The sequence below is a fragment of the Haemorhous mexicanus genome, chromosome 30 (assembly GCF_027477595.1).
Source record: "Haemorhous mexicanus isolate bHaeMex1 chromosome 30, bHaeMex1.pri, whole genome shotgun sequence".
NCBI lineage: Eukaryota > Metazoa > Chordata > Aves > Passeriformes > Fringillidae > Haemorhous > Haemorhous mexicanus.
In genome coordinates this window covers 4,923,235-4,948,951 of record NC_082370.1, presented here as the reverse complement: position 1 = coordinate 4,948,951, position 25,717 = coordinate 4,923,235, and the positions used below count along the sequence as shown (strand labels likewise).

The window sequence follows — 25,717 nt, the reverse complement described above, 5'->3', positions numbered from 1 at the left end:
ACGGGATGGGGGGGCCCCCGAACGTGCAGAGAGCCCCAGAGGCGGCGGGACCGAGCGTGGCCCCGGTGCGGGGCGGGCGCGGGGCCGGTGCGGAGCCGGCGGCGGGACCAGTGCGGAGCGGTGCGGGCCCGGCGGGGCGGCGCGAGCCCCTGCCCGGCCCCCGGTGTCGGTTTGCATCCCGGCTCCTCCCCGCCCCGCCGCCCCGCGCATTCCCGACCCTCCGGGCGGTGGCGGCGGCGGCGGCGGGGCCCGGCGGGGCCGGGGCGGGACCCCACGATGCCGCAGCTGGAACCGACGGGGGGAGACGACCTGGGGGCCCCCGACGAGCTCATCGCCTTCCAGGACGAGGGCGAGGAGCAGGACAAGGGCGCGGGGCGCGGCTCGGCCCACGGGGACCTGGACGAGCTCAAGTCCTCGCTGGTCAGCGAGACCGAGAACCGGGGGGGCCCCGGCCCCGTGGTCGGCCCCGGCCCCGAGGTGAGGCGAGGGGCGGCGGGGAGCCGGGGGGAGGCGCCCCCCGCCCGGCCCCGCTCCGCTCACCGCCTCTCCCCGCAGGCGGAGCGGCCCCCGCCGCCCCGGGAAAGTTTCCAGAAGCCGCGGGACTCTCTGGCAGAAGGTACCGGACCCCCCCTCCCGGCGCCCCCCCGCTCCCCGCCGCATCCCCCGGGACCCGCCGACACTTCCCAACTTCTTTGTTTCCGCCCCCGGCTGCGGGCGGGACCCCTTGTGTGCCCCCCCCGTCTCCGCTCCCCGTGTCCTCCGCTCCTCCCCGGGTGTCCCCCCAGGGCCGTGTCCTCATCCCTGTGTGTCCCCCCGTGTCCCGCTCCCCCCGTGTCCCGCCCGCCGTGTTCCTCTCCCTGGTGTCCTCACCCCCTCCCCCAATTCCCCCCTCCGTGTCCTCGCCCCCCCCGTGTGCCCACCCGCCGTGTCCCCCGGTTCAGCTCCCGTGTCCCCTCTCCCACCCCCCCGCCCCGGTCACCGGCCCCGGTCGCTTCCCGGGGATGGATCGGTGCCCCCCGTGGCTCCACGGAGCAGCGGGCTCGGGACGCCCCCGGGGCCGGCTCCGTTCGGGGAGTGACCGGCACCGGGACCCGCCACCCCCGGGACTGCGCCCCGCAGCCGAGATCCCCGTCCCCAGCGGCAGGGACCCCCCTAGAAGAACCAGGGGCACCCCCAAGGGACCTCTCCGGGCCCCTCCCCAGCGGAGATCCTCCGAAGACCCCCCTAAGGGACTTGGGCACCCCCAGAGGGACGTACCCAGGTGCCCCCCAAGTAGAAACCCCCAGAAAATCAAGGACCCCCCCCCCAGCGACTTGCGCTCCCCAGAGGGACCCACCCACCCTCCATGAGAACCAAGGACCCCCCAACATTCCTTGGGCGCCCTCCCCCAGGCGGAGACCCCCGGAGGATCCAGGGACCTCCCCCACGGGACTTGGGCAACCCCCCCCGCACCCCGCCGTGCGCCCCCCACCCGCCGCCCCCTGACGCCCCCCTTCCTTCTCTCCCCAGTGGTCAGACGACAGCAAGATGGGGCTTTTTTTAAGGGCCCCCCGTACCCCGGCTACCCCTTCCTGATGCTCCCGGAGCTGGGCAGCCCCTACCTCGCCAACGGAGCCCTCTCCCCCGGCGGAGCCCGCACCGTAAGTGCCCCCCCGGACCCTCCCCAGCCTCTCCTCACCTTTTGCGGGAGCTCAGACCCCCCTAAGCCTCACAGCCCGTCCTGCTGGAAAGCGACCGCCTGATGCTAAAGGAAAAAACCCGAGAAATTTGGTTTATTTCTTTTAGTTTTGGCTCACTTCGCCCCTTTTGTGGGGGAGCTTTGAGGGGGGTGGGGAGTTTGGGGGGGCTTCGCTCCGGGGGACCCGCCCCGAAACCTGACCCTGAGCTGCTGCTTTTCTCATTTAAAAGGGTTTTAAAGCCGTTAATGGGCCAACATTGGCCGCGGGGGGAGAAGTGATTAAGCAAATTGAGCGAGAACTGGGGGGGCTGGGAGAGGGGGAGCGACCCCCTCCCCTCAGCAGAATCCCTCGACCCCCAAACCATCCCGCTCAACCTCTTGAGCAGCATCCCGAAGAAATTTGGGGGATGTGGAGGTGTTTTAGGAGCACAAGGTGCTCCTGCAGGGCCATCCTGGCAGGAATTCTCAGCCCTCCGGGGTCCCGAGCCTCCGGGGAGGGATGCTGACAGTGGGACCCCCGGGCTGGAGCCCCCCTCGCTCCCGATTGTCCAGGTGTATTTCTCGCTCCGGTGATGCTTTTCCACGTTATTCCTCCGGACCCACAGGAACTGTGTTCCCATGTGGAACCTGCTGGGGTAGCAATGTTGATAATGGCTGGAAATCCCGGGACCCGGCTGGTTCCCCTGGAGGGTTTTCCGTATTTTCAGTGTTTTCCTACTTTTGCTTTCCTGGAAGCAACTGGTTGGAGGGGCGTGCAGTGCAAATCCCGGGATGGGGAGGGCAGATCAGCTAATTACCCCGGCGTTTTGCCGGCGGCTGGATAAATGTTGTATTCCCAATTTGTCACTCTTGGGATTATGAGGTTTTGGGGATGAAGCAGGACTGACCGCGATGCCAAACACTGGCAAGGAATGCGGGATAATGAGAAGGGATTGGGCTTGGGATCCGTCACAAGCGGCCACTAACGATGATTTAATGAATCCCAGAAAGGAGATTAATTAACAGGGGCTGGAGCCGGTGTCGCCTCCCGGATGTTTCAGGGGGAGGACTGGGGTTGGGAAAGCGAGGATTTGGGCTGAATTCCGGCGGAATGGGGCCTCCAGTTAGTGAGGGGTGTGGGGGGGGACTGGGAATGCTGGGGGTGGGCTGGGTGAGTTTTGTGATGCTCTGGATCCCACGGCCACTCGCGCACAGAGAGCAGCTGAGCTCTGCCCAGCACCGAGCCCCCTTCCCACGGCATGGCAGCACAGGGATCCCCCAGATCCCAGGGTGGCATCGTGCCCCTGCATGGGCACAGTGTCCCCAGTCCCAGATTGGGTCCATCTGGGCACAGCACCCCTGATCCTGTGCCAGCCCCAGCAAGGCTCAGCATCCTCAATCAAACAGAAGACTGCAGGACAGAGCGTCCTTGGTCCTGGTCTGGATCCAGCCGGGCACAGCACCTGTGATCCTGTGCAGCATCCTCCCTCCCACACCAGAGCCTGCTGGCACAGCATGCTTGATCTCCTGTTGGATCCTGTTCCTGATCCATCCAGGCATCCCTGACCCCGTCCTGAATCCATCTGGGCACAGCATCCTGGATCTGACCCTGGATCCATGCAGGCTCAGCCTCCTCAATGCTCACTGCAGCCTTCTGGGAACAGAATCCTCGATGGAGCTGGACACAGCACCTGGAAACACCTGGGCACAGCTTCCCAGCCCTCTGCTGGACACAGCCCCCCAATCCCTCCGGAAGCATCCAGTCACAGCTGGACACAGCCCCCTGATCCCTCCTGGATGCATCCAGGCACAGCTTCCCAGCCTTCTGCTGGAAGCAGCCTCCCAGTCCGCTCTGGATCCAGCCCTGCAGCGCCGAGCTCCAAACCCGCCTCCCACCCTCTGGATGAGCCTGGACACGCGGAACTCCGGGGTGGCAGGAGGCACGGGCTGCCCTGGGAACCACCTCTCCCTCGTCTCCTTGTTTTGGCCCAGCGCTGGAGGGAAGGAGTGGTCTGCAGGACCCAGCCATCCCGGAGGCCGGGGAACCCAGCCTCGTGTTTCGCAGCCAGGTGCTGTGGAGGGAAGGGAGAAGAAGATTTTAGGAGAAGAAACCCAAAGCCCAAATAACCTCCAGGGCCAGGAGGTGCTCCAGGAAGGTGGTGGATCCTGGGCATGGATGAGCCTGCAGGTGCCAGGGCTGATCTGACAAACAGCTGAAGGACTTATTTTGAAATACCGGGCATTCTGCATTTCTCCACTCCAAAATCTTTAGAAATCTGGGATGTCTATGGAAATCTGGGAAACGTTTAGGAATCTGGTTACACGGTGCCTTCCCACGCTCCAAACCAGGAGAAGTCACACCCCTGTGCCAACCCACCCAGCCCCAATGGACGGATGCTCCTGCTCTTCAACCTGAGTGAATTCACTTTGCTCCTGGGTTACTTCCAAATGGGATCCTGGGATTGGGAAGTCTCCGTGGTCCCCAGTATCACTTTCCTGGCAGTTTCTGTCCAGGGAGGATTTTTGGGGCTCTGCTTTGCTGGTGAAGGAATTTGTTGGAATCTAAGGATGGCATTGTTTGGAGCAGCGATTCTGCCTGGTTTTCCTGGTGGGGAATCAGGAGCTGGGCACCTGTGGGGCTCTGTTTGGCTCCTTGGGATCATTCCCAACAACACAAAGGTCTCCGAGGTGGCTGGAGAGGAAATTCTCTGGATGTGCCTGAGCTGGATGGATGGATGCAAATCCCTATGGCCGTGCTGCCGGATCCATTCCATCAGGATGGTGTGGAGTTGATGGGTTTTACCCCAACCCCAGAATGAGAGGGATCCATACGGGGTAAAACCTCATCCCAGCATCTTCCTCCTGCTTGGGAAGAGGATGGGAACCAGGCACGGAGCAGCGAAGCCGAGACCATGCGCAGGATTGGCACTATTCCCAAAAAAACCAGTTTAACCCCAGGAATTCGAGTCTGGAGGCGAGGATTTAAATAAATCCAAACCTTCCTCGGGCGTGGAATTCCATCCAAACAGCTCTCCCGACGCCATGCCGGTGTAATTAATGCACCTCGGTGTAATTAATGCGCCTCGGCAGGCTGCGATCCCAAAATAAATGAGGGAAAAATCCATAACCTGGACTTATTCCGGCTTTTTTTGCGCCACTCCTGCGATGAATTCCCGAGGATACAGAGCCCTATCTGTCTCCTAAAGAAAATAGATCCTTAACTGCGCTGCTGCCAAGGAAAATGATTAAAATACGGATTTTTGGCAGGGAAAAGGGCTGCTCCAAAAACCGGGCGGGTCTTGCTGGCGGTTCTGGCAGAGCCTGGAGGGATTTTGGCATTGGGATGCGGATGGAGGTGTTGGAATGGGGGGATTTTTCTGGCGTGGGGGCTCGCTCGATGCTCAGCCTCCTGGGACCACGGCAGTTCCTCCTTCCTGCTGCACTAATTCGGGATTTTCTGGTTGATTTGGGATTTGCCCCCATCAGCGCCGCCTTCCTTCCCCACCTGGTAAATATTAAGGAAAAACCCTGTTTTTTCCCACTCTTTGGCTTGCCCGTGTCGCTCCGTGCAGCTGCTGGGCTGATCCAGCCCTTGCCGGCCCTGAGCCCTCCCCGTGCCTCAGTTTCCCTCCTCCCAGACTCTCCCGCCCGCTCTGCAGAGCTGCCGCACACAATGGCCCCTTTATCCCGCTCCTTAATTATGCTCTTCGGCTAATTACCCTGCGGGCGGAGTTTGCAGACCTACAGGAGGTTTCCACTCCCCCCCGCCCCCCAAATCTCCCTCCTCCCTCCTTTTCTAACACGATTCCCAAATTAAAGCGATGAAGTAAGTGCTCGGGGCGCCTCTGCTCAGCCCTGGGATTGTTCCGGGACTGAGGCGCATTCATCATCCTTCTGGAATTCCCAGCAGCTGCTTTTCATTAGTTTTCCTTCCTTGAAGTCGCAGGCGGGAGCTTGGGAGGGAAGAGGAACCCGGGGGGAAGTGCCCGGTGCATCCTGGATGGAGGAAGAGGAGGGATAAGGGAAGAGGGGTCGGGAGCGGCTCTGTTGTGTTCCTCTCTGGGAGTCTGGGGAAGGGGATGGAGGTGGGAAGGCTCCCGAGGAGGAGGAGGAGGAGGGGGGAGGGCTGATGTGCCCCTTCCCGGATTGCCGTTTCTGGTGTTTTTTTGGCAAGGATTTCACCCTGTGTGTTCAGCCCGGGGATCCCTGGGGACGCTGGGGATCCTTGGGGACGCTGCTCAGGGCTTGGCAGAGGGCAGGGAGGGGCAGGACAGGAGCTGGCTGTGCTGGTGTCAGCTCTGGGGGCTGTGGGACAGGAGCTGGCTGTGCTGGTGCCAGCCCAGGGGCTGTGGGACAGGAGCTGGCTGTGCTGGTGCCAGCCCAGGGGCTCTGGGACAGGAGCTGGCTGTGCTGGTGCCAGCCCAGGGGCTGTGGGACAGGAGCTGGCTGTGCTGGTGCCAGCCCAGGGGCTCTGGGACAGGAGCTGGCTGTGCTGGTGTCAGCTCTGGGGCTGTGGGACAGGAGCTGGCTGTGCTGGTGTCATCTCCAGGGGCTGTGGGACAGGAGCTGGCTGTGCTGGTGTCAGCTCTGGGGCTCTGGGACAGGAGCTGGCTGTGCTGGTGTCAGCCCAGGGGCTGTGGGACAGGAGCTGGCTGTGCTGGTGTCAGCTCTGGGGCTCTGGGACAGGAGCTGGCTGTGCTGGTGTCATCTCCAGGGGCTGTGGGACAGGAGCTGGCTGTGCTGGTGTCAGCCCAGGGGCTGTGGGACAGGAGCTGGCTGTGCTGGTGTCAGCCCTGGGGGCTGTGGGACAGGAGCTGGCTGTGCTGGTGTCAGCCCAGGGGCTGTGGGACAGGAGCTGGCTGTGCTGGTGTCAGCCCTGGGGGCTGTGGGACAGGAGCTGGCTGTGCTGGTGTCAGCCCAGGGGCTGTGGGACAGGAGCTGGCTGTGCTGGTGTCATCTCCAGGGGCTGTGGGACAGGAGCTGGCTGTGCTGGTGTCATCTCCAGGGGCTGTGGGACAGGAGCTGGCTGTGCTGGTGCCAGCCCAGGGGCTGTGGGACAGGAGCTGGCTGTGCTGGTGTCAGCTCTGGGGCTGTGGGACAGGAGCTGGCTGTGCTGGTGTCAGCCCAGGGGCTGTGGGACAGGAGCTGGCTGTGCTGGTGTCAGCTCTGGGGCTGTGGGACAGGAGCTGGCTGTGCTGGTGCCAGCTCTGGGGCTGTGGGACAGGAGCTGGCTGTGCTGGTGTCAGCCCAGGGGCTGTGGGACAGGAGCTGGCTGTGCTGGTGTCATCTCCAGGGGCTGTGGGACAGGAGCTGGCTGTGCTGGTGCCAGCCCAGGGGCTGTGGGACAGGAGCTGGCTGTGCTGGTGTCAGCTCTGGGGGCTCTGGGACAGGAGCTGGCTGTGCTGGTGTCAGCCCAGGGGCTGTGGGACAGGAGCTGGCTGTGCTGGTGTCATCTCCAGGGGCTGTGGGACAGGAGCTGGCTGTGCTGGTGCCAGCCCAGCCCGAGGATGCTCTGGGGGCTCTGGGACAGGGTGGTTGGTGCTGAGGCAGGCTGAGCCTGCTGCTCCCACTGGGATCCCCAGGAGGATGCAGGACATGAATGGATCCATTCAGGTCTGGGAGCTGCAGACAGAAGCCTGGGCCAGCAGCAGGGTTTGGGGCACTGGGTGTGGGGACAGGGAGCAGGGGCTGGGAGTGGGGTCCTCTCTGGGTGGGGGAGGCTTGGGATGCTTGGGGCACCCAGTGTGGGCCAGGGCCACCCTGGGCTGTCCCCACTGCAGTGCTCCAGCCTCATCCCCAGCACCCCACCCCACCCCGCCCCATCCAACCCCACCCCGCCCCACCCCACCCCGCCCCACCCCACCCCGCCCCACCCTGCCCCATCCAACCCCACCCCACCCCGCCCCACCCCACCCCGCCCCACCCTGCCCCACCCCGCCCCGCCCCACCCCACCCTGCCCCACCCCGCCCCGCCCCACCCCATCCCCTCCAATCCCACCCCACCCCACCCCACCCCGCCCCATCCAACCCCACCCCGCCCCGCCCCACCCCGCCCCGCCCCACCCTGCCCCACCCCGCCCCGCCCCACCCCACCCTGCCCCACCCCGCCCCGCCCCACCCCATCCCCTCCAATCCCACCCCACCCCACCCCACCCCGCCCCATCCAACCCCACCCCGCCCCGCCCCACCCCGCCCCGCCCCACCCTGCCCCACCCCGCCCCACCCCACCCCCTCCAATCCCACCCCACCCCATCCCACCTCCTCCAATCCCATCCCACCCCATCCCACCCCACCCACCCCCTCCAATCCCCTCCAATCCCACCTTCCTCTGGCACCCAGCTGTCCCTCGGATGCCACCAGTGTCCCCAGGGTGGGGACATGGGATCTGTGGGTGGGGATCAGGCTGCACAGGTGCCTCCTCTCCAAGCTCCTCCCAAATTGAGGTTTTTTGGGGTTTTTTACTTATTTTTCATCTCCCAGCCCCAGTGGCATTTCCCACCTGGTGTCTGTGGCTGTTATGGGAATGGACAATCATCTGCTGTTAGGCTGTCACAAGCATCATTCCCTCCCCAAAATCCCTGTCCCCAGCTGGGACACCCTCTGCCTGGCTGGTGTCACCAAAAATGCCAGAAGGGAACGTGGAGATGTCTCCTCAACCCCGTATCAGCCTGGAGAAACCCTGAGTCCTGCAGGGAAAATAACTCCTCTTTTGGGGGATTTTTGGGGTTCTCCCTGGGGTGTGAGGGTGCAGGAGACCCTCCCAGGAGTCTCCTGGCTGGAGTTTGTCATCCTGGTGTTCATGGGCAGCATCTGGAGGAGATTATTTGGCTGGGAAGCCAATGGATGGCGGGGGTGGGGGAGAGATTTATGTCTCCTTGCCGGGGCTGTAAATCCAGCTGTAATTGGGATTTCTGCCTCCCCAGTTATCCCAGGGAATGCAGCAGCTGTGGGGCCAGGATGCTCCTGGCTTTGCTCCCTGGTTGTTGGCACTGGGGAGGTTTGTTGGGCTGGGAAGGACACCCAGTCCTGCCTCAGGAAGGTGAGAGACCAGGTCCCACATTCCCTCTCCTTTTCCCCCTTCCCAGTCCCTTTTTCCCCCAGTTTGGGGCTTCCCCCAGTCCCCACTGGTGCCATCCCCCTTGCAGCCCCCCTGGCTGCAGCCCCAGACCCTCCTGCCAGGGCAGGTTTGGGGGTTTTTTCTCACCTTCTCAGCCCAAGCACAAAGTTCTGAGGAACTGGATGAGCCCAGAATCCCCATTTCTCCCAAAAATCACATTCCCTGCCACTCCTGGAGCCAAATTTGGGTGTTTTTTCCCCAAACAAGCCGGTGACACGGCTCAAAGCTGGATCTGGGGGTGCCATGGGGCTGCAGTGGCCACACCTGGACAAAGATTTTGGGGGCCTCCCTCAAACATCCTGCAAACCCCCATTTTCTGCCCTCGTGCTTGGCCGTGCTGCCTGGCCTGGCGTGACTTTGGGATGAATTTTGGGGGAAAGGGAGCAGAGGCAGGAGGGGGAAGGGCTGTTGGTTGTCCTGCAGCTGTGCAAACAGGCTGGGAGTCTGGGGGTCTCCAGGGGGGCTCCGGGGACTCTGCAGAGCCCTGGGAATTCAGGCTGGAAAGGGGATTGGCATGAGGGTGGGTGGCCATTCCCTGCCTCCTGCTCTGGGACAAAGGGATGGGTGCTTAAATGCCTGTGGGAATCGTCCCAGCTCACCTGGGGGGTTTGGGGAGGGGGCGGAGCACTCACATCCTGGGATCACCTGGGTCCTCCCCAGGGGGCTCCTCGGGGGTCCTCTCTGGGCTGGAGCCTCTGCAGGCAAAGGGAGGCTCCTGCCCCAGGTGGTCCCAAACAGCTTTTCTGTCCCAAAACGAGGCCAGGGGTACCAAGGCTTTGATCCCAGCAGGGAGGAGCCTGTGCTGGGACAAGTGATGGGATGAGCAGCACTGGGATGAGTTGGAGAGCCTGGAGAGTGGAGCTGGGCTGGGCTGGGTGATCCTGGGACACCTGGGATCCAGCCTGGAAAACCCAGTTCCCTCAGAAAGCCCTTCTCACCTGCACAGCAGTGCTGGGACAAGAGGGGCTGGGACAAGGACAGAGGGACAGGAGGGGCTGGGACCAGGACAGAGGGACAGGAGGGGCTGGGACAAGGACAGAGGGACAGGAGGGGCTGGGACAAGGACAGAGGGACAGGAGGGGCTGGGACAAGGACAGAGGGACGGGAGGGGCTGGGACCAGGACAGAGGGACAGGAGGGGCTGGGACAAGGACAGAGGGACAGGAGGGGCTGGGACCAGGACAGAGGGACAGGAGGGGCTGCGACCAGGACAGAGGGACAGGAGGGGCTGGGACAAGGACAGAGGGTCAGGAGGGGCTGGGACCAGGACAGAGGGACAGGAGGGGCTGGGACCAGGACAGAGGGATGGGAGGGGCTGGGACAAGGACAGAGGGACAGGAGGGGCTGGGACCAGGACAGAGGGACAGGAGGGGCTGGGACACGCAGCTGGGTGGTGGAACCCTGGGACAGGGTGACAAACTCCCCCGGGACATGGGACATCAGCAGGTGGAGCTGCCAGGACCTGCAGCCCTGGGGTGGGACACAGCAGCAGGATGTGACACACGGGGACCTGCAGCCCTGGGACACGCAGGACCCACGGTGGGACCCACGGTGGGACCCAGGCCCCAGCCAGCCCCACCAGGGGCTCTTCCCCTTCCCAGGAAAGCAGCACAGCTGGGTTGGTGCCTGGGCAGGGGAGGAGGAGTGGAAATCCTCTGGTGAACGCCCCCAGTGGGACATCAGGGGATCCCCTGGCCCCTTCTCCGGGGGTCTGGGGGCTCCCAGGGGGATGGGCTCCTGCAGGGAAGGGGTTACCCCTGGCTTTAATTGGCTGGTAAGGAGGACCCAGGACTGGCTCTAATCTCTCTGGAATGTGACCGATTTTCAACTATTTCCCTCTTTTTTTTTCCTGCTGTTTCACAGCTCGGACCCGGTGGGGGGACAGTGGGGGCTGTGTCCCAGGGATGGGGAGGGGGCGTCATTTTTCCACCTCACCACTGAACCATTCACCAGCTCCCCCCACTTTGTATATTTTGAAAGATTCCCCCTCTTGCTCCCTTCCCCTTTCCCTTCCCCAGGCTCCCGAAATGGCCTCGAGATGAGAGCCAGCCTTTTATCCCCGCAGCTTCCCCGGTGCCGTCCCCCCGCGCCGCCTGTCCCCGAGCCCTCGCTGGCCTGGGCTGGGGGGTCTGGGAGCCCCCTGAGCTGGGCTGGGGGCACCTCCTGCCCTGTCCTGGACACGGTCACACAGCTGGGGGAGCACCGAGGGCCTCGGCTGGGGACAGCTGGGGGTCCCCAGTGCCACCCCAATGTGGGGCCTCGGCTGGGGACAGCTGGGGGTCCCCAGTGCCACCCCAGTGTGGGGTCTCAGCTGGGGACAGCTGGGGGTCCCCAGTGCCACCCCAGTGTGGGGCCTCGGCTGGGGACAGCTGGGGGTCCCCAGTGCCACCCCAGTGTGGGGTCTCAACTGGGGACAGCTGGGGGTCCCCAGTGCCACCCCAGTGTGGGGCCTCGGCTGGGGACAGCTGGGGGTCCCCAGTGCCACCCCAGTGTGGGGCCTTGGCTGGGGACAGCTGGGGGTCCCCAGTGCCACCCCAGTGTGGGGTCTCAGCTGGGGACAGCTGGGGGTCCCCAGTGCCACCCCAATGTGGGGCCTCGGCTGGGGACAGCTGGGGGTCCCCAGTGCCACCCCAGTGTGGGGTCTCAGCTGGGGACAGCTGGGGGTCCCCAGTGCCACCCCAGTGTGGGGCCTCGGCTGGGGACAGCTGGGGGTCCCCAGTGCCACCCCAGTGTGGGGTCTCAACTGGGGACAGCTGGGGGTCCCCAGTGCCACCCCAGTGTGGGGTCTCAGCTGGGGACAGCTGGGGGTCCCCAGTGCCACCCCAATGTGGGGCCTCGGCTGGGGACAGCTGGGGGTCCCCAGTGCCACCCCAGTGTGGGGTCTCAGCTGGGGACAGCTGGGGGTCCCCAGTGCCACCCCAGTGTGGGGCCTCGGCTGGGGACAGCTGGGGGTCCCCAGTGCCACCCCAGTGTGGGGCCTTGGCTGGGGACAGCTGGGGGTCCCCAGTGCCACCCCAGTGTGGGGTCTCAGCTGGGGACAGCTGGGGGTCCCCAGTGCCACCCCAATGTGGGGCCTCGGCTGGGGACAGCTGGGGGTCCCCAGTGCCACCCCAGTGTGGGGTCTCAGCTGGGGACAGCTGGGGGTCCCCAGTGCCACCCCAGTGTGGGGCCTCGGCTGGGGACAGCTGGGGGTCCCCAGTGCCACCCCAGTGTGGGGTCTCAACTGGGGACAGCTGGGGGTCCCCAGTGCCACCCCAGTGTGGGGTCTCAGCTGGGGACAGCTGGGGGTCCCCAGTGCCACCCCAATGTGGGGCCTCGGCTGGGGACAGCTGGGGGTCCCCAGTGCCACCCCAGTGTGGGGTCTCAGCTGGGGACAGCTGGGGGTCCCCAGTGCCACCCCAGTGTGGGGCCTCGGCTGGGGACAGCTGGGGGTCCCCAGTGCCACCCCAGTGTGGGGTCTCAACTGGGGACAGCTGGGGGTCCCCAGTGCCACCCCAGTGTGGGGCCTCGGCTGGGGACAGCTGGGGGTCCCCAGTGCCACCCCAGTGTGGGGCCTTGGCTGGGGACAGCTGGGGGTCCCCAGTGCCACCCCAGTGTGGGGTCTCAGCTGGGGACAGCTGGGGGTCCCCAGTGCCACCCCAGTGTGGGGTCTCAGCTGGGGACAGCTGGGGGTCCCCAGTGCCACCCCAGTGTGGGGCCTCGGCTGGGGACAGCTGGGGGTCCCCAGTGCCACCCCAGTGTGGCTGCAGGGTGGCCCTGGAGTTCTTGGGACATCCTGGCTGCCCTGGAGCTGAGGATGAGCTGGGTTTGGAGGGTGCAGCAAAGCTGCCCCTTGGGGAGCAGCTCCTCCTGCCAGGGAGGGCTGGGGGACAGTGAGCCCAGGGGGGACAGTGACAGCTGGCAGGTCACGGCCAGCCCACGGGGGACAGTGAGCCTGAGGTGACAGTGAACCTAGGGTGGCAGTGAGCCCACGGGGGACAGTGAGCCCAGGGGTGACAGCAAGCTGGCAGGTGACGGCCAGCCCACAGGTGATATGATAGTGAACCTGGGGTGGCAGTGAGCCCAGGGGTGACAGTGAACATGGGGTGACAGTGAGCCCAGGGGGGACAGTGACAGCTGGCAGGTCACAGCCAGCCCACGGGGGACAGTGAACCTGGGGTGGCAGTGAGCCCAGGGGGGACAGTGACAGCTGGCAGGTCACAGCCAGCCCACGGGAGGTGTGGGGCTGGCAGTCACGGTGAGCTCGGGCTCGTGGGGCCCCCCACATTCCAGGCTGTGGGACACATGCGGGGTGTCCCAGCTGCCAGCCCCTGCCCGAGGTGCTGCAGGGGACACTCGGGACACTTTGGGGGTGACAGGAGGCCGTGTGAGGGGGGAGGAACCCCCCAGCCCTGGAAGGGTTAACGCTGCCCCAAACTCCTGCTGGGTTTTCCTTCCAGCTGCCTCAGCTCAGGAAGGTTTGTGTTTGGGGAAATTCCTGCAGGCAGCTGCTCCAGCCACATTCCCACATTCTCCAGCCCTGGCATCTCCAGGGACCCTCCCTCCCTCCTGCTGTCCTGGGGAAATGCCTCTGGCCCCCCAAACGCTGCACAAAGCCCCTTTCTTTGGGGGTGCCAGGGAGACACCCCGGAGGTGCAGCGAGATGTTAACCCAGAAATGGAGAAAACCCCCAAAACCTCTTTGCCCGTGGGTTGGGGTGTCCTCAGCTGGCTGTGCAGGCGAGGCCAGGGAATATTTTGGGGTCAGTGGGTTGTTTCAGAGCTAGGGAATATTTTGGGATTGGGGGAAGTTTTGGGGCTGGGGAATCTTTTGGGACTAGGGTTATTTTGGAGGGCTGTAGGAATGTTTTGGGGCCGAGTGGGATGTTTCAGGGTTGGGGGTGTTGTTCTGGGGTCAGGGGGTGTTTGAGGCCGGGGCTGGGGTGATTTTGGGGCTGGGGGGTGTTTCAGGCCTGGGGCAGGGTTTTTGGGGCCGGGGAGTGTGAGGTTCCTGGAGGCAGTGTCCATCCCTCCCGCAGTACCTGCAGATGAAGTGGCCGCTGCTGGACGTGCCGGCCGGGGCCACGCTCAAGGACAGCCGCTCGCCCTCGCCCGCCCACCTGGTGAGAGCAGCCCCCAGCCCCGGGGTGGGCTCCCAGCACCCCGAGGTCCTGACAGCGATCCTCTCCCATGCCGTGGGGAATTCGGGAGTGGTTTGGGCTGGGGAGGGGTCCTAAATGCAGAGGGGGCAGGGACACCTTCCCCGGGGCAGGGACACTGTCTGTGGCACAGGGACACCTTCCCTGGGGCAGGGACACCTTCCCTGGGCAGGGACACCGTCACTGGGACACTGTCTCTGGGGCAGGGACACTGTTTCTGGCACAGGGACACCTTCCCTGGGCAAGGACACCTTCCCTGGCACAGGGACACCTTCCCCGGGGCAGGGACACCGTCACTGGGGCAGGGACACCGTCACTGGGGCAGGGACACTGTCTCTGGCACAGGGACACCTTCCCAAGGCAGGGACACCTTCCCAAGGCAGGGACACCTTCCCTGGGGCAGGGACACCATCACTGGGGCAGGGACACCATCACTGGGACACCTTCCCTGGGGCAGGGACACTGACTCTGGCACAGGGACACCTTCCCTGGGGCAGGGACACCTTCCCTGGGGCAGAGACACCGTCACTGGGGCAGGGACACTTTCTGGCACAGGGACACCTTCCCTGGCACAGGGACACCTTCCCTGGGGCAGGGACACCGTCACTGGGGCAGGGACACCTTCCCTGGGCAGGGACACTGTCACTGGGGCAGGGACACCTTCCCTGGCACAGGGACACCTTCCCCAGGGCAGGGACACCGTCCCCGGGGCAGCTGCAGGGCTGGCGGGGCGCCGTGGCCGTGCTGCCCCGCTGCCAGGGGCTGCTGCCGTGGGGTGAGCCGTGCCACACGCTCTGCCCGCAGTCCAACAAGGTGCCCGTGGTGCAGCACGCCCATCACATGCACCCCCTGACGCCGCTCATCACCTACAGCAGCGAGCCCTTCCCGCCCGGGTCACCGCCCGGCCACCTGTCCCCAGAGATCGACCCCAAAACGGGTGTGAGCGGGGCTGGGGACACCGGGGGGACACCTGGGGGGACACCTGGGGGTGAGCGGGGCTGGGGGACACGGCTGGGGGACACCGGGGGGACACCTGGGGGACACCGGGGGGTGAGTGGGACTGGGGGACCCCTGGGGGACCCCTGGGGGACACCTGGGGGACACCTGGGGGTGAGCAGGGCTGGGGACACCTGGGGGACACCTGGGGGACACCTGGGGGTGAGCAGGGCTGGGGACACCTGGGGGACACCTGGGGGACACCTGGGGGTGAGCGGGGCTGGGGGACACCTGGGGGACACCTGGGGGACACCTGGGGTACACCTGGGGGTGAGCTGGGCTGGGGGACACCTGGGGGACCCCTGGGGGTGAGCGGGGCTGGGGGACACGGCTGGGGGACACGGCTGGGGGACACCTGGGGGACACCTGGGGGACACCTGGGTGTGAGCGGGGCTGGGGACACCTGGGGGTGAGTGGGGCTGGGGGACACCTGGGGGACACCTGGGGGACACCTGGGGGTGAGCAGGGCTGGGGGACACCTGGGGGACCCCTGGGGGTGAGCGGGGCTGGGGACCCCTGGGGGTGAGCGGGGCTGGGGACACCGGGGGGACACCTGGGGGACACCTGGGGGTGAGCGGGGCTGGGGGACACGGCTGGGGGACACCTGGGGGTGAGCGGGGCTGGGGACACCTGGGGGACACCTGGGGGACACCTGGGGGTGAGCAGGGCTGGGGACACCTGGGGGACACCTGGGGGTGAGCTGGGCTGGGGACACCTGGGGGACACCTGGGGGTGAGCAGGGCTGGGGACACCTGGGGGACACCTGGGGGTGAGCGGGGCTGGGGGACACCTGGGGGACCCCTGGGGGTGAGCGGGGCTGGGGGACACAGCTGGGGGAGCAGGGGGAATGGGCTGGGAACAAGGGGCTCTCTCATGGATGCTGCCTCTGCCCCTCACGCCAGTCTGGGAGGGGGCTGGGGGTGCAGCCAGGGACCGGGGGGTCCTTGCCCAGGGACAGCTCAGGCTGGGGTGTGGGGATCCCCCAGGGCTCTGCTGGGGCTGTCTCAGCTCTGCCCAGCCTGGGTGACGCCTGCTGAGGGATAGGGGTGCTCAAGGGAAAGGTGCTGGAGGGCACGGGGGGCTCCTTGGGGCCGTGCCCCTGTCCTGACCCCCCTCCTGGCTCCCTCTGCCCCTCACAGGGATCCCACGGCCGCCGCACCCCCCCGAGCTGCCCCCCTACTACCCGCTGTCACCTGGAGCCGTGGGGCAGCTGCCACACCCGCTGGGCTGGCTCGTGCCACAGTAAGGACGGGCTGACCCTGGCACGGGGACCCTGGGAGGCTCACTGAGACCCTCCTCCTCCTCCTCCTCCTGCTGCTCCATCCACTTCTCCTGCAGGCTCAGCAGGATGCTGCAGGCTCTGGTGGGGTGGGAAGGGAGGGGCTCCCTGCAGCTGGAAAACTTGGGAATCTTGCAGATGGAAAGACCAGCCCAAGGGTGCCCATGAAATGGAAAGGGATCTTTTTTCCCCCTGAAACTCGTGTTTTTGTAGGCAAGGACAGCCCGTGTACTCCATTCCTGCTGGTGGCTTCCGGCACCCGTACCCCGCCCTGGCCATGAACGCCTCCATGTCCAGGTGGGTCTCGGCAGGGCAGGGACCCTCAGGGCCACCCCGAGCTGGCACTGGCTTTGGGACTCCTGGCTGGGCACAGAGCCTGGGCACAGACCAATCCCAGGCGGCTGAAAATGCCCCTGGAGGGCGTGCTGCTCCCCAGGGGTGGGGGAGTGGGGACATCCCATGGGCTCAGGGCATCGCTGGGGCTGGACCAGGGTCACCATCTCAAAGCTGGGCTGGGACCTGGGGGCTTTCAGGTGGACTCAGGGTGTCCAGCGTGGCTTTGGGGAGTGCAGAGAGGATTTGGGGTCCCTAGGGTGGGCTGGGGTCCCTAGGGTGGGCTGGGGTCTCTAGGGTGGGCTGGGGTCTCTAGGGTGGGCTGGGGTCTGTAGAGTGGATTTGGGGTCCCTAGGGTGGGCTGGGGTCTCTAGGGTGGATTTGGGGGTCCCTAGGGTGGGCTGGGGTCCCTAGGGTGGGCTGGGGTCCCTAGGGTGGGCTGGGGTCTCTAGGGTGGATTTGGGGTCTCTAGGGTGGGTTGGGGTCTCTAGGGTGGATTTGGGGCCTCTAGGGTGGATTTGGGGCCTCTAGGGTGGATTTGGGGTCTCTAGGGTGGATTTGGGGTCTCTAGGGTGGGCTGGGGTCTCTAGAGTGGATCTGGGGTCTCTAGGGTGGGTTGGGGTCTCTAGGGTGGGTTGGGGTCTCTAGGGTGGATTTGGGGTCCCTAGGGTGGGCTGGGGTCTCTAGGGTGGGCTGGGGTCTCTAGGGTGGATCTGGGGTCTCTAGGGTGGGTTGGGGTCTCTAGGGTGGGTTGGGGTCTCTAAGGTGGGCTGGGGTCTCTAGGGTGGGTTGGGGTCTCTAAGGTGGGCTGGGGTCTCTAGGGTGGGTTGAGGTCTCTAGGGTGGGTTGGGGTCTCTAGGGTGGATCTGGGGTCTCTAGGGTGGGCTGGGGTCTCTAGGGTGGGCTGGGGTCTCTAGGGTGGATCTGGGGTCTCTAGGGTGGGCTGGGGTCTCTAGGGTGGGCTGGGGTCTCTAGGGTGGATTTGGGGTCTCTAGGGTGGATTTGGGGTCTCTAGGGTGGATTTGGGGCCTCTAGGGTGGATTTGGGGTCTCTAAGGTGGGTTGGGGTCTCTAGGGTGGATTTGATGTCTCTAGGGTGGGTTGGGGTCTCTAGGGTGGGCTGGGGTCTCTAAGGTGGATTTGGGGTCTCTAGGGTGGGCTGGGGTCTCTAGGGTGGATTTGGTGTCTCTAGGGTGGGTTGGGGTCTCTAGGGTGGGCTGGGGTCTCTAGGGTGGATTTGGGGTCTCTAGGGTGGATTTGGGGTCTCTAGAGTGGGTTGGGGTCTCTAGGGTGGGTTGGGGTCTCTAGGGTGGGTTGGGGTCTCTAGGGTGGGCTGGGGTCTGTAGGGTGGGTTGGGGTCTCTAGGGTGGGCTGGGGTCTCTAGGGTGGGCTGGGGTTCCAGCACGGTTTGGGGTTTCCAGTGTGCCTTTGGGGCCCCAGCACGTTCTCAGCCTTTCCAGCTCAGCTGGGTGGGGTCAGGTGGTCTCTGAACCCGGGAGGTTCTGGGGGGTCCCTGGCTGCCGTGCCCACCCTGCTGTGCCCCCCGCAGTTTGATGTCCAGCCGCTTCTCCCCGCACATGGTGCCGCCGCCCGCGCACGGGCTGCACCCCTCGGGCATCCCCCACCCCACCATCGTCTCCCCCATCGTCAAGCAGGAGCCCTCCCAGCCCAGCTCCAGCCCTGCAGGCAGCTCGTGAGTGGGGGACGGGAGGGGGGCTGCTCCCGGGGGTCCTGACCCAGCCCCGGGGGCTGCTCCTGGGGGTCCTGACCCCCCCAATCCCTGGGGCTGCTCCCGGGGGTCCTGACCCAGTCCCGGGGGCTGCTCCTGGGGGTCCTGACCCAGTCCCAGGGGCTGCTCCTGGGGGTCCTGACCCAGTCCCAGGGGCTGCTCCCGGGGGTCCTGACCCAGCCCCAGGGGCTGCTCCCGGGGGTCCTGACCCAGCCCCAGGGGCTGCTCCCGGGGGTCCTGACCCAGCCCCAGGGGCTGCTCCTGGGGGTCCTGACCCAGCCCCTGGGGCTGCTCCCGGGGGTCCTGACCCCCCATCCCTGGGGCTGCTCCCGGGGGTCCTGACCCCCCATCCCTGGGGCTGCTCCTGGGGGTCCTGACTCCAGTCCTGGGGCTGCTCCTGGGGGTCCTGACCCCCCATCCCGGGGGCTGCTCCCAAGGATCCTGACTCCCCCATCTCTGGGGCTGCTCCTCGGGGTCCTGACCCCAGTCCCGGGGGCTGCTCCTGGGGGTCCTGACCCCAGCCCTGGGGGCTGCTGCTGGGGATCCTGACCCCCCCCATCCCTGGGGCTGCTCCCGGGGGTCCTGACCCCCCCATCCCGGGGGCTGCTCCTGGGGGTCCTGACTCCAGTCCTGGGGGCTGCTCCCGAGGATCCTGACTCCCCATCCCTGGGGCTGCTTCCGGGGGTCCTGACCCCCCCAATCTCTGGGGCTGCTCCTGGGGGTCCTGACCCAGCCCCGGGGGTCCTGACCCCCCCATCCCTGGGGCTGCTCCCGGGGGTCCTGACCCCCCCCATCCCTGGGGCTGCTCCTGGGGGTCCTGACCCCCCGTCCCGCTCCCTCCCACGGCAGGAAATCCCCCGTGGCGGTGAAGAAGGAGGAGGAGAAGAAGCCCCACATCAAGAAGCCGCTCAACGCCTTCATGCTGTACATGAAGGAGATGAGGGCCAAGGTGGTGGCCGAGTGCACGCTGAAGGAGAGCGCGGCCATCAACCAGATCCTGGGCCGGCGGGTACGGGGGGACCCAGGGGCCCTGCAGAGCCCACACCTGGGCACTGCCAACCCAGGGACCCTGCAGAGCCCACACCTGGGCACTGCCAGCCCAGGGAGCCTGCAGAGCCCACACCTGGGCAGTGCCAGCCCAGGGAGCCTGCAGAGCCCACACCTGGGCACTGCCAGCCCAGGGACCCTGCAGAGCCCACACCTGGGCACTGCCAGCCCAGGGAGCCTGCAGAGCCCACACCTGGGCACTGCCAGCTCAGGGAGCCTGCAGAGCCCACACCTGGGCACTGCCAGCCCAGCAACCCTGCAGAGCCCACACCTGGGCACTGCCAGCCCAGGGAGCCTGCAGAGCCCACACCTGGGCACTGCCAGCCCAGGGAGCCTGCAGAGCCCACACCTGGGCACTGCCAGCCCAGGGAGCCTGCAGAGCCCACACCTGGGCACTGCCAGCCCAGGGAGCCTGCAGAGCCCACACCTGGGCACTGCCAGCCCAGGGAGCCTGCAGAGCCCACACCTGGGCACTGCCAGCCCAGGGAGCCTGCAGAGCCCACACCTGGGCACTGCCAGCCCAGGGAGCCTGCAGAGCCCACACCTGGGCACTGCCAGCCCAGGGAGCCTGCAGAGCCCACACCTGGGCACTGCCAGCCCGGGGAGCCTGCAGAGCCCACACCTGGGCACTGCCAGCCCAGGGAGCCTGCAGAGCCCACACCTGGGCACTGCCAGCCCAGGGAGCCTGCAGAGCCCACACCTGGGCACTGCCAGCCCAGGGACCCTTCCGAGCCCCTGGGTCAGCCCCCACATCTGGGCACTGCCAGCCCGGGGACCCCCAGGGTGGTCCTGGTGACCTGGGATGGGGAGGGATGGAGCTCTGCAGCCCAGAGCAGCAGGAGCTCAGGGTCAGCAGTGTGGATTTGGGGATTCCAGCCACCTCTGGAGTTCCCAGTGCATGGCTTTGAGGTCTCCAGCATAGCTCTGGGCATCCTCGCAGGTAACTGGGTTTTCCTGGTGTGCATTTGGGGTCTCTAGCATGGTTCTGGGGTCCCCAGCGTGGCTCTAGGGGTCCCCAGCGTGGCTCTGGGGGTTCCTGGGGTGGCTCTGGGGGTTCCTGGGGCGGCTCTGGGGTCCCCAGAGTGGCTCTGGGGGTTCCTGGGGTGGCTCTGGGGTCCCCAGCGTGGCTCTGGGGGTTCCTGGGGTGGCTCTGGGGGTTCCTGGGGTGGCTCTGGGGTCCCCAGCGTGGCTCTGGGGGTTCCTGGGGTGGCTCTGGGGTCCCCAGCATGCTCTGCCCCGCAGTGGCACTCGCTCTCACGGGAGGAGCAGGCCAAGTACTACGAGCTGGCGCGGAAGGAGCGGCAGCTGCACTCGCAGCTCTACCCGACCTGGTCGGCGCGGGACAACTACGTACGTGTGACCCCGTGGGCCCCCAGCCCCACAGCTCTGGCTGTGCTGGGGGCAGAGTTTGGGGTGCTGGGGAGGGGGCTGGCTGTGCTTCCTGGGCTCTGGCTGCTGGGGAGGGGGCTGGCTGTGCTCGGGGGCAGTTTGGGGTGCTGGGGAGGGGGCTGGCTGTGCTCAGGGGCAGAGTTTGGGGCGCTGGGGAGGGGGCTGGCTGTGCTGGGGGCAGAGTTTGGGGTGCTGGGAGGGGGCTGGCTGTGCTCGGGGGCAGAGTTTAGGGGGCTGGGAGGGGGCTGGCTGTGCTCGGGGGCAGAGTTTGGGGGGCTGGGAGGGGGCTGGCTGTGCTGGGGGCAGAGTTTGGGGTGCTGGGGAGGGGGCTGGCTGTGCTCGGGGGCAGAGTTTGGGGGGCTGGGAGGGGGCTGGCTGTGCTCAGGGGCAGAGTTTGGGCTGCTGGGGAGGGGGCTGGCTGTGCTCAGGGGCAGAGTTTGGGGGGCTGGGGAGGGGGCTGGCTGTGCTCAGGGGCAGAGTTTGGGGTGCTGGGAGGGGGCTGGATGTGCTTCCTGGGCTCTGGCTGCTGGGAAGGGGGCTGGCTGTGCTGGGGGGCTGGGGAGGGGGCTGGCTGTGCTCAGGGGCAGAGTTTGGGGGGCTGGGGAGGGGGCTGGCTGTGCTCGGGGGCAGAGTTTGGGGGGCTGGGGAGGGGGCTGGCTGTGCTCGGGGGCAGAGTTTGGGGGGCTGGGAGGGGGCTGGCTGTGCTCAGGGGCAGTTTGGGGGGCTGGGAGGGGGCTAGCTGTGCTCAGGGGCAGTTTGGGGGGCTGGGGAGGGGGCTGGCTGTGCTGGGGGCAGAGTTTGGGGTGCTGGGGAGGGGGCTGGCTGTGCTTCCTGGGCTCTGGCTGCTGGGGAGGGGGCTGGCTGTGCTGGGGGGCTGGGGAGGGGGCTGGCTGTGCTCAGGGGCAGAGTTTGGGGGGCTGGGAGGGGGCTGGCTGTGCTCAGGGGCAGTTTGGGGGGCTGGGAGGGGGCTAGCTGTGCTCAGGGGCAGTTTGGGGGGCTGGGGAGGGGGCTGGCTGTGCTCAGGGACAGAGTTTGGGGTGCTGGGGAGGGGGCTGGCTGTGCTCGGGGGCAGAGTTTGGGGTGCTGGGGAGGGGGCTGGCTGTGCTCGGGGGCAGAGTTTGGGGTGCTGGGGAGGGGGCTGGCTGTGCTCGGGGGCAGAGTTTGGGGGGCTGGGGAGGGGGCTGGCTGTGCTCAGGGGCAGAGTTTGGGGGGCTGGGGAGGGGGCTGGCTGTGCTGGGGGCAGAGTTTGGGCTGCTGGGAGGGGGCTGGCTGTGCTCAAGGGCAGAGTTTGGGGTGCTGGGAGGGGGCTGGCTGTGCTCGGGGGCAGAGTTTGGGGTGCTGGGGAGGGGGCTGGCTGTGCTGGGGGCAGAGTTTGGGCTGCTGGGGAGGGGGCTGGCTGTGCTCAGGGGCAGTTTGGGGGGCTGGGAGGGGGCTAGCTGTGCTTCCTGGGCTCTGGCTGCTGGGGAGGGGGCTGGCTGTGCTCAGGGGCAGAGTTTGGGGTGCTGGGAGGGGGCTGGATGTGCTCGGGGGCAGAGTTTGGGCTGCTGGGGAGGGGGCTGGCTGTGCTCGGGGGCAGAGTTTGGGGGGCTGGGGAGGGGGCTGGCTGTGCTCAGGGGCAGTTTGGGGGGCTGGGGAGGGGGCTGGCTGTGCTCGGGGGCTGGGGAGGGGGCTGGCTGTGCTCGGGGGCAGAGTTCAGGCTGCTGGGGCAGCGGGTGACAGTGCCGAGCCCCTCCACGTGGCTCTGCCAGCCGTGCTTCCCACCCAGCACCCCCGTGGCGGGCAGGAGCTGCGGGAGGAGCTGAAGCTCTCCTTTCCAGGGCAAGAAGAAGAAGCGGAAGCGCGAGAAGCTGGCACAGCAGCAGCAGCAGCAGCAGCAGCAGAGCCACGAGGCCGACGGTGAGTGCCCCCCGCCCGCGTCCCCCCGCGCCGCGCCGCGCCCCTCACGCCGTGCCTGTCCCCGCAGGCTCCCTGCCCGCCAAGAGCAAGAAGCCCTGCGTGCCCTACCTGCCGGCCGAGAAGCCGTGCCCCAGCCCGGCCTCGTCCCACGGCAGCATGCTGGACTCGCCGGCCACGCCGTCGGCCGCGCTGGCCTCGCCGGCCGCGCCGGCCGCCACGCACTCGGAGCAGGCCCAGCCGCTCTCGCTCACCACCAAGCCCGAGGCCAGGGCCCAGCTCGCCGTCCTCGCCAGCAAAGCCTCCTCCTCCTCCTCCTCCTCCTCCTCCTCCTCCTCCTCCTCCTCCTCGCTGCTCTCCAGGCCCGTCCCCTTTGCCTCGGGGACCCCCCCGGCCCTGCTGGCCGCCCCCGGTGCCGTGCCCGCCGCCCTGGCCGTGCTGCAGACGCAGCCGCTGTCCCTGGTCACCAAACCTGCTGACTGAGGGACACACCTGGCCCTCCCGTCCTCCTCCCCACCCCGTCCCCTCCCCGCTGTACATTGCAGAAGCCACAATCAAGATTCAAACGCAGCCAAAACCATTATTGGTCAATATTTGACCCTTTCTGAACTCTTTGGGAGCAGGCTCTGGAGGAAGGGGCTTTCTGCTCAGAGCTGCTGCCTGCAGTCAACCTAAAGACTGTTTTTATTAAAAAAAGGAGAAAAAAAAAAGGAAAAAAAATGGAATAGACCCTCCAGAAGGTGCTGGGGATCTCTGAGGGAGGAGCTGAGTGCCCATCGCTGCCGTGGGGCACGGGGATGGACCCTCACGGTGGTGCCAGCACCAGACACGGCAGGTGTGGACTGGAACTGGCACTCCATCCCGGATCCAGGAGCAGGAACGCCTCCAGCTGCTCCCAAATCCTGCTCCCGTCGCCAGCCCTGTCCTGGCACGGGGCTGGTCCTGCCCCGGGGATGCTGCTCCTGCCCGCCGTCGTGCTGGGCTGGGCAGGATCTGGGGCTGAGCCCTGGGAGGGGTTGTGTTTTTATCACCTCAAAATCCTGTTATTTTTCACAAAAGGAAATAAAACTACAGCTGCAGCTCGCGGTGTGAGTGTGGTCTGTGTGGGAAGCCACTTTTCCTCTGCCACCTCCCTGGGAAATACCTCGGGATGGAATTCCAGTCCTGCTCCCCAGGTCCAGCGTCCCTGAACACCTCTGGCCATGGGCTTGGGGGGTTTGGGGTGTCACCAACAGGGTACAGCTTGCTGGAGTTACCCAGCACCAGGACACGGGGGGTTGCTGAACCAGTGCCCGACAAGCCAGGACTGGGAGCTACTGGTGTGTACTGGGTGCTCTGGGCCTGCCTCTTCCAAACCAGGCCTGAAAAAGGACCAGCAGAAAACAAACCCAGTGGATTTGCAGCCCCTTTGGAGTCCTCAGTCAGTTCAGTACTTGGGTGAATCAGGACTCTTGCCTTTCCTTCTATTTCAGCAGGAAAACCCCCAGATTTCCCCCTGGATCTCACGATTTTGTCTCTCTTGCAGACTGACCTGGAGCTGCACCTGCCTGGAGCTAATTTAGGGGGTTCACAGCCCTGCTCCATCCCCCCTGGAGCTTCCTGCCCTGCTCCTGTCTCCCAGGCCCAGCCTGGCTGCTCTCTGCCTGCACCTCCCCTTTGTTTTGGGCACCACGGCGTGGTGGTGACAGCACCAGCAATGGGTGAGCCCAGCCCGTAGCTGCTGGCTCTGGTGGGACCTCGGTGCATTTGGGGGATCAGTGGCACGTTCTCCTCCTGCTGTGACACGCCTCTTGTCTTTCCAGTGCTGAGAAGCCACCAGGGGAGTATTTGTAAGGAAGTGGAGCAGCAGTAGGCACCTGTCTGCAGGTGGAGGGGAAAGGGAACTTCATGGGACTGAGGAGGAGCTGTGTTTTCCAGATGTTGGCGTCCATATCTGCAGCAGAAAACACCTGGATTTGAGGATTTTCATACCAGAGCTGAGCAAAACTACAAAAACTCACACCTGAACCAGGCCCCAAGCACGGGCCCTGACGTGAGCCCTGGGGACACACCTGGGGCCAGCTCCAAAACCTTGTGGAAGCTCCTGATGCCTTTGCAAGCAGCAGCGGCACCTCCAGCAGGAGTGTGGCCACCTTATCCAGCTCAGGACCATCAGGTGGGCAGCTGGAATTGCCAGCTTGGAGCATCCCCGAGCTGCCAGAGCCCAGCTGGGAGCGTGAGCAGCTCTGGGGCCCCCAAACCCTCCGAGTGCCCTTCCTGTGGCCACACCCAGATCGGGGAGCTGCTGCCACTCCACCCTCCAAATTACTCAGATTTCTTGCTTTCAGAGAGGAAAACCTGTGTGAATTCTGGCCTGGAGCAGGCCTGCTGCAGGGGAGGAGCAGCCACGTGTCACACAGCCAGGGCCGAGGGGATTAGGGTGTCACCCAGAGCGTGCCTGGCCGTCGCCTGAAAAGAGCCAAAACGGAGCTTTTTTGAGAGAAACCGTTCCAAAAAAGTGGTTTTGGTGAGGAGGACGCTCAGCCCCGCTCTCCCCAGCACCAGGAGCAGGCTGTGGACAAGCAGCCCCTTGAATTGGATTTCATGGGGCATTAGAGGCATGGAGAGACCTGTCACAAGGATTAAACCCCAGCCAGAGCCAGACAGCTCCGAGCAGATGTTGGGCTTCAGCAGGAGAATATTCCTTTGTTTGACTCAGTGCTTTCCCATACGGAAGAGGAACATCTGTCCCGAAGCCCTGGGGTGCTCGGGAGCTGGGCAGGCTGGGCTTGTCCCTGCACTTGGTCCCCAGGGTGCAGAGCCCGCCCTGGGTGCCCCCACTGGGCAGAGCCGGGATCCGGGCACTGCCCCGTGGGGTTCATGGCCAGGGGCTGCCCACCCGAGCCTGGCCAGGGGCTCCTTGGAGCACCTGGGGCCAGCCTGGGGCTCCCCTGGCTCTCTCGGGACACCTCGGGAGCACCTGGGGCCAGCCCAGCGCTCTCCTGGCTCTTTGGGAGCACCTGGGGCCAGCCCAGCGCTCTCCTGGCTCTTTGGGAGCACCTGGGGCCAGCCCAGCGCTCTCCTGGCTCTTTGGGAGCACCTGGGGCCAGCCCAGCGCTCTCCTGGCTCTTTGGGAGCACCTGGGGCCAGCCCAGCGCTCTCC

General features: G+C 66.0%; 1 protein-coding gene across 1 annotated transcript; it reads left to right on the top strand.

Moving 5' to 3' along the window:
- Window positions 1-192: 192 nt before the first annotated feature.
- Window positions 193-23,654, top strand: TCF7L1 (transcription factor 7 like 1). Its single transcript, XM_059870501.1, has 12 exons — window positions 193-477; window positions 556-616; window positions 1,510-1,640; window positions 13,791-13,874; window positions 14,715-14,847; window positions 16,046-16,148; window positions 16,399-16,482; window positions 18,067-18,210; window positions 19,096-19,255; window positions 20,536-20,643; window positions 22,500-22,578; window positions 22,646-23,654. The coding sequence occupies exons 1-12, from the start codon at window positions 277-279 to the stop codon at window positions 23,056-23,058; spliced, it is 1,701 nt and encodes a 566-aa protein (XP_059726484.1). The 5' UTR covers window positions 193-276; the 3' UTR covers window positions 23,059-23,654.
- The last annotated feature ends 2,063 nt before the right edge of the window (window positions 23,655-25,717 follow it).

Bases quoted from the DNA above. Each gene is read 5' to 3' on its own strand.
- TCF7L1 (XM_059870501.1), top strand. From the start codon at position 277: ATGCCGCAGCTGGAACCGACGGGGGGAGACGACCTGGGGGCCCCCGAC. The intron at 1,641-13,790 runs GTAAGTGCCCCC...TCCCTCCCGCAG, and splicing joins CCCCCGGCGGAGCCCGCACC to TACCTGCAGATGAAGTGGCC. The intron at 18,211-19,095 runs GTGAGTGGGGGA...CTCCCACGGCAG, and splicing joins TCCAGCCCTGCAGGCAGCTC to GAAATCCCCCGTGGCGGTGA.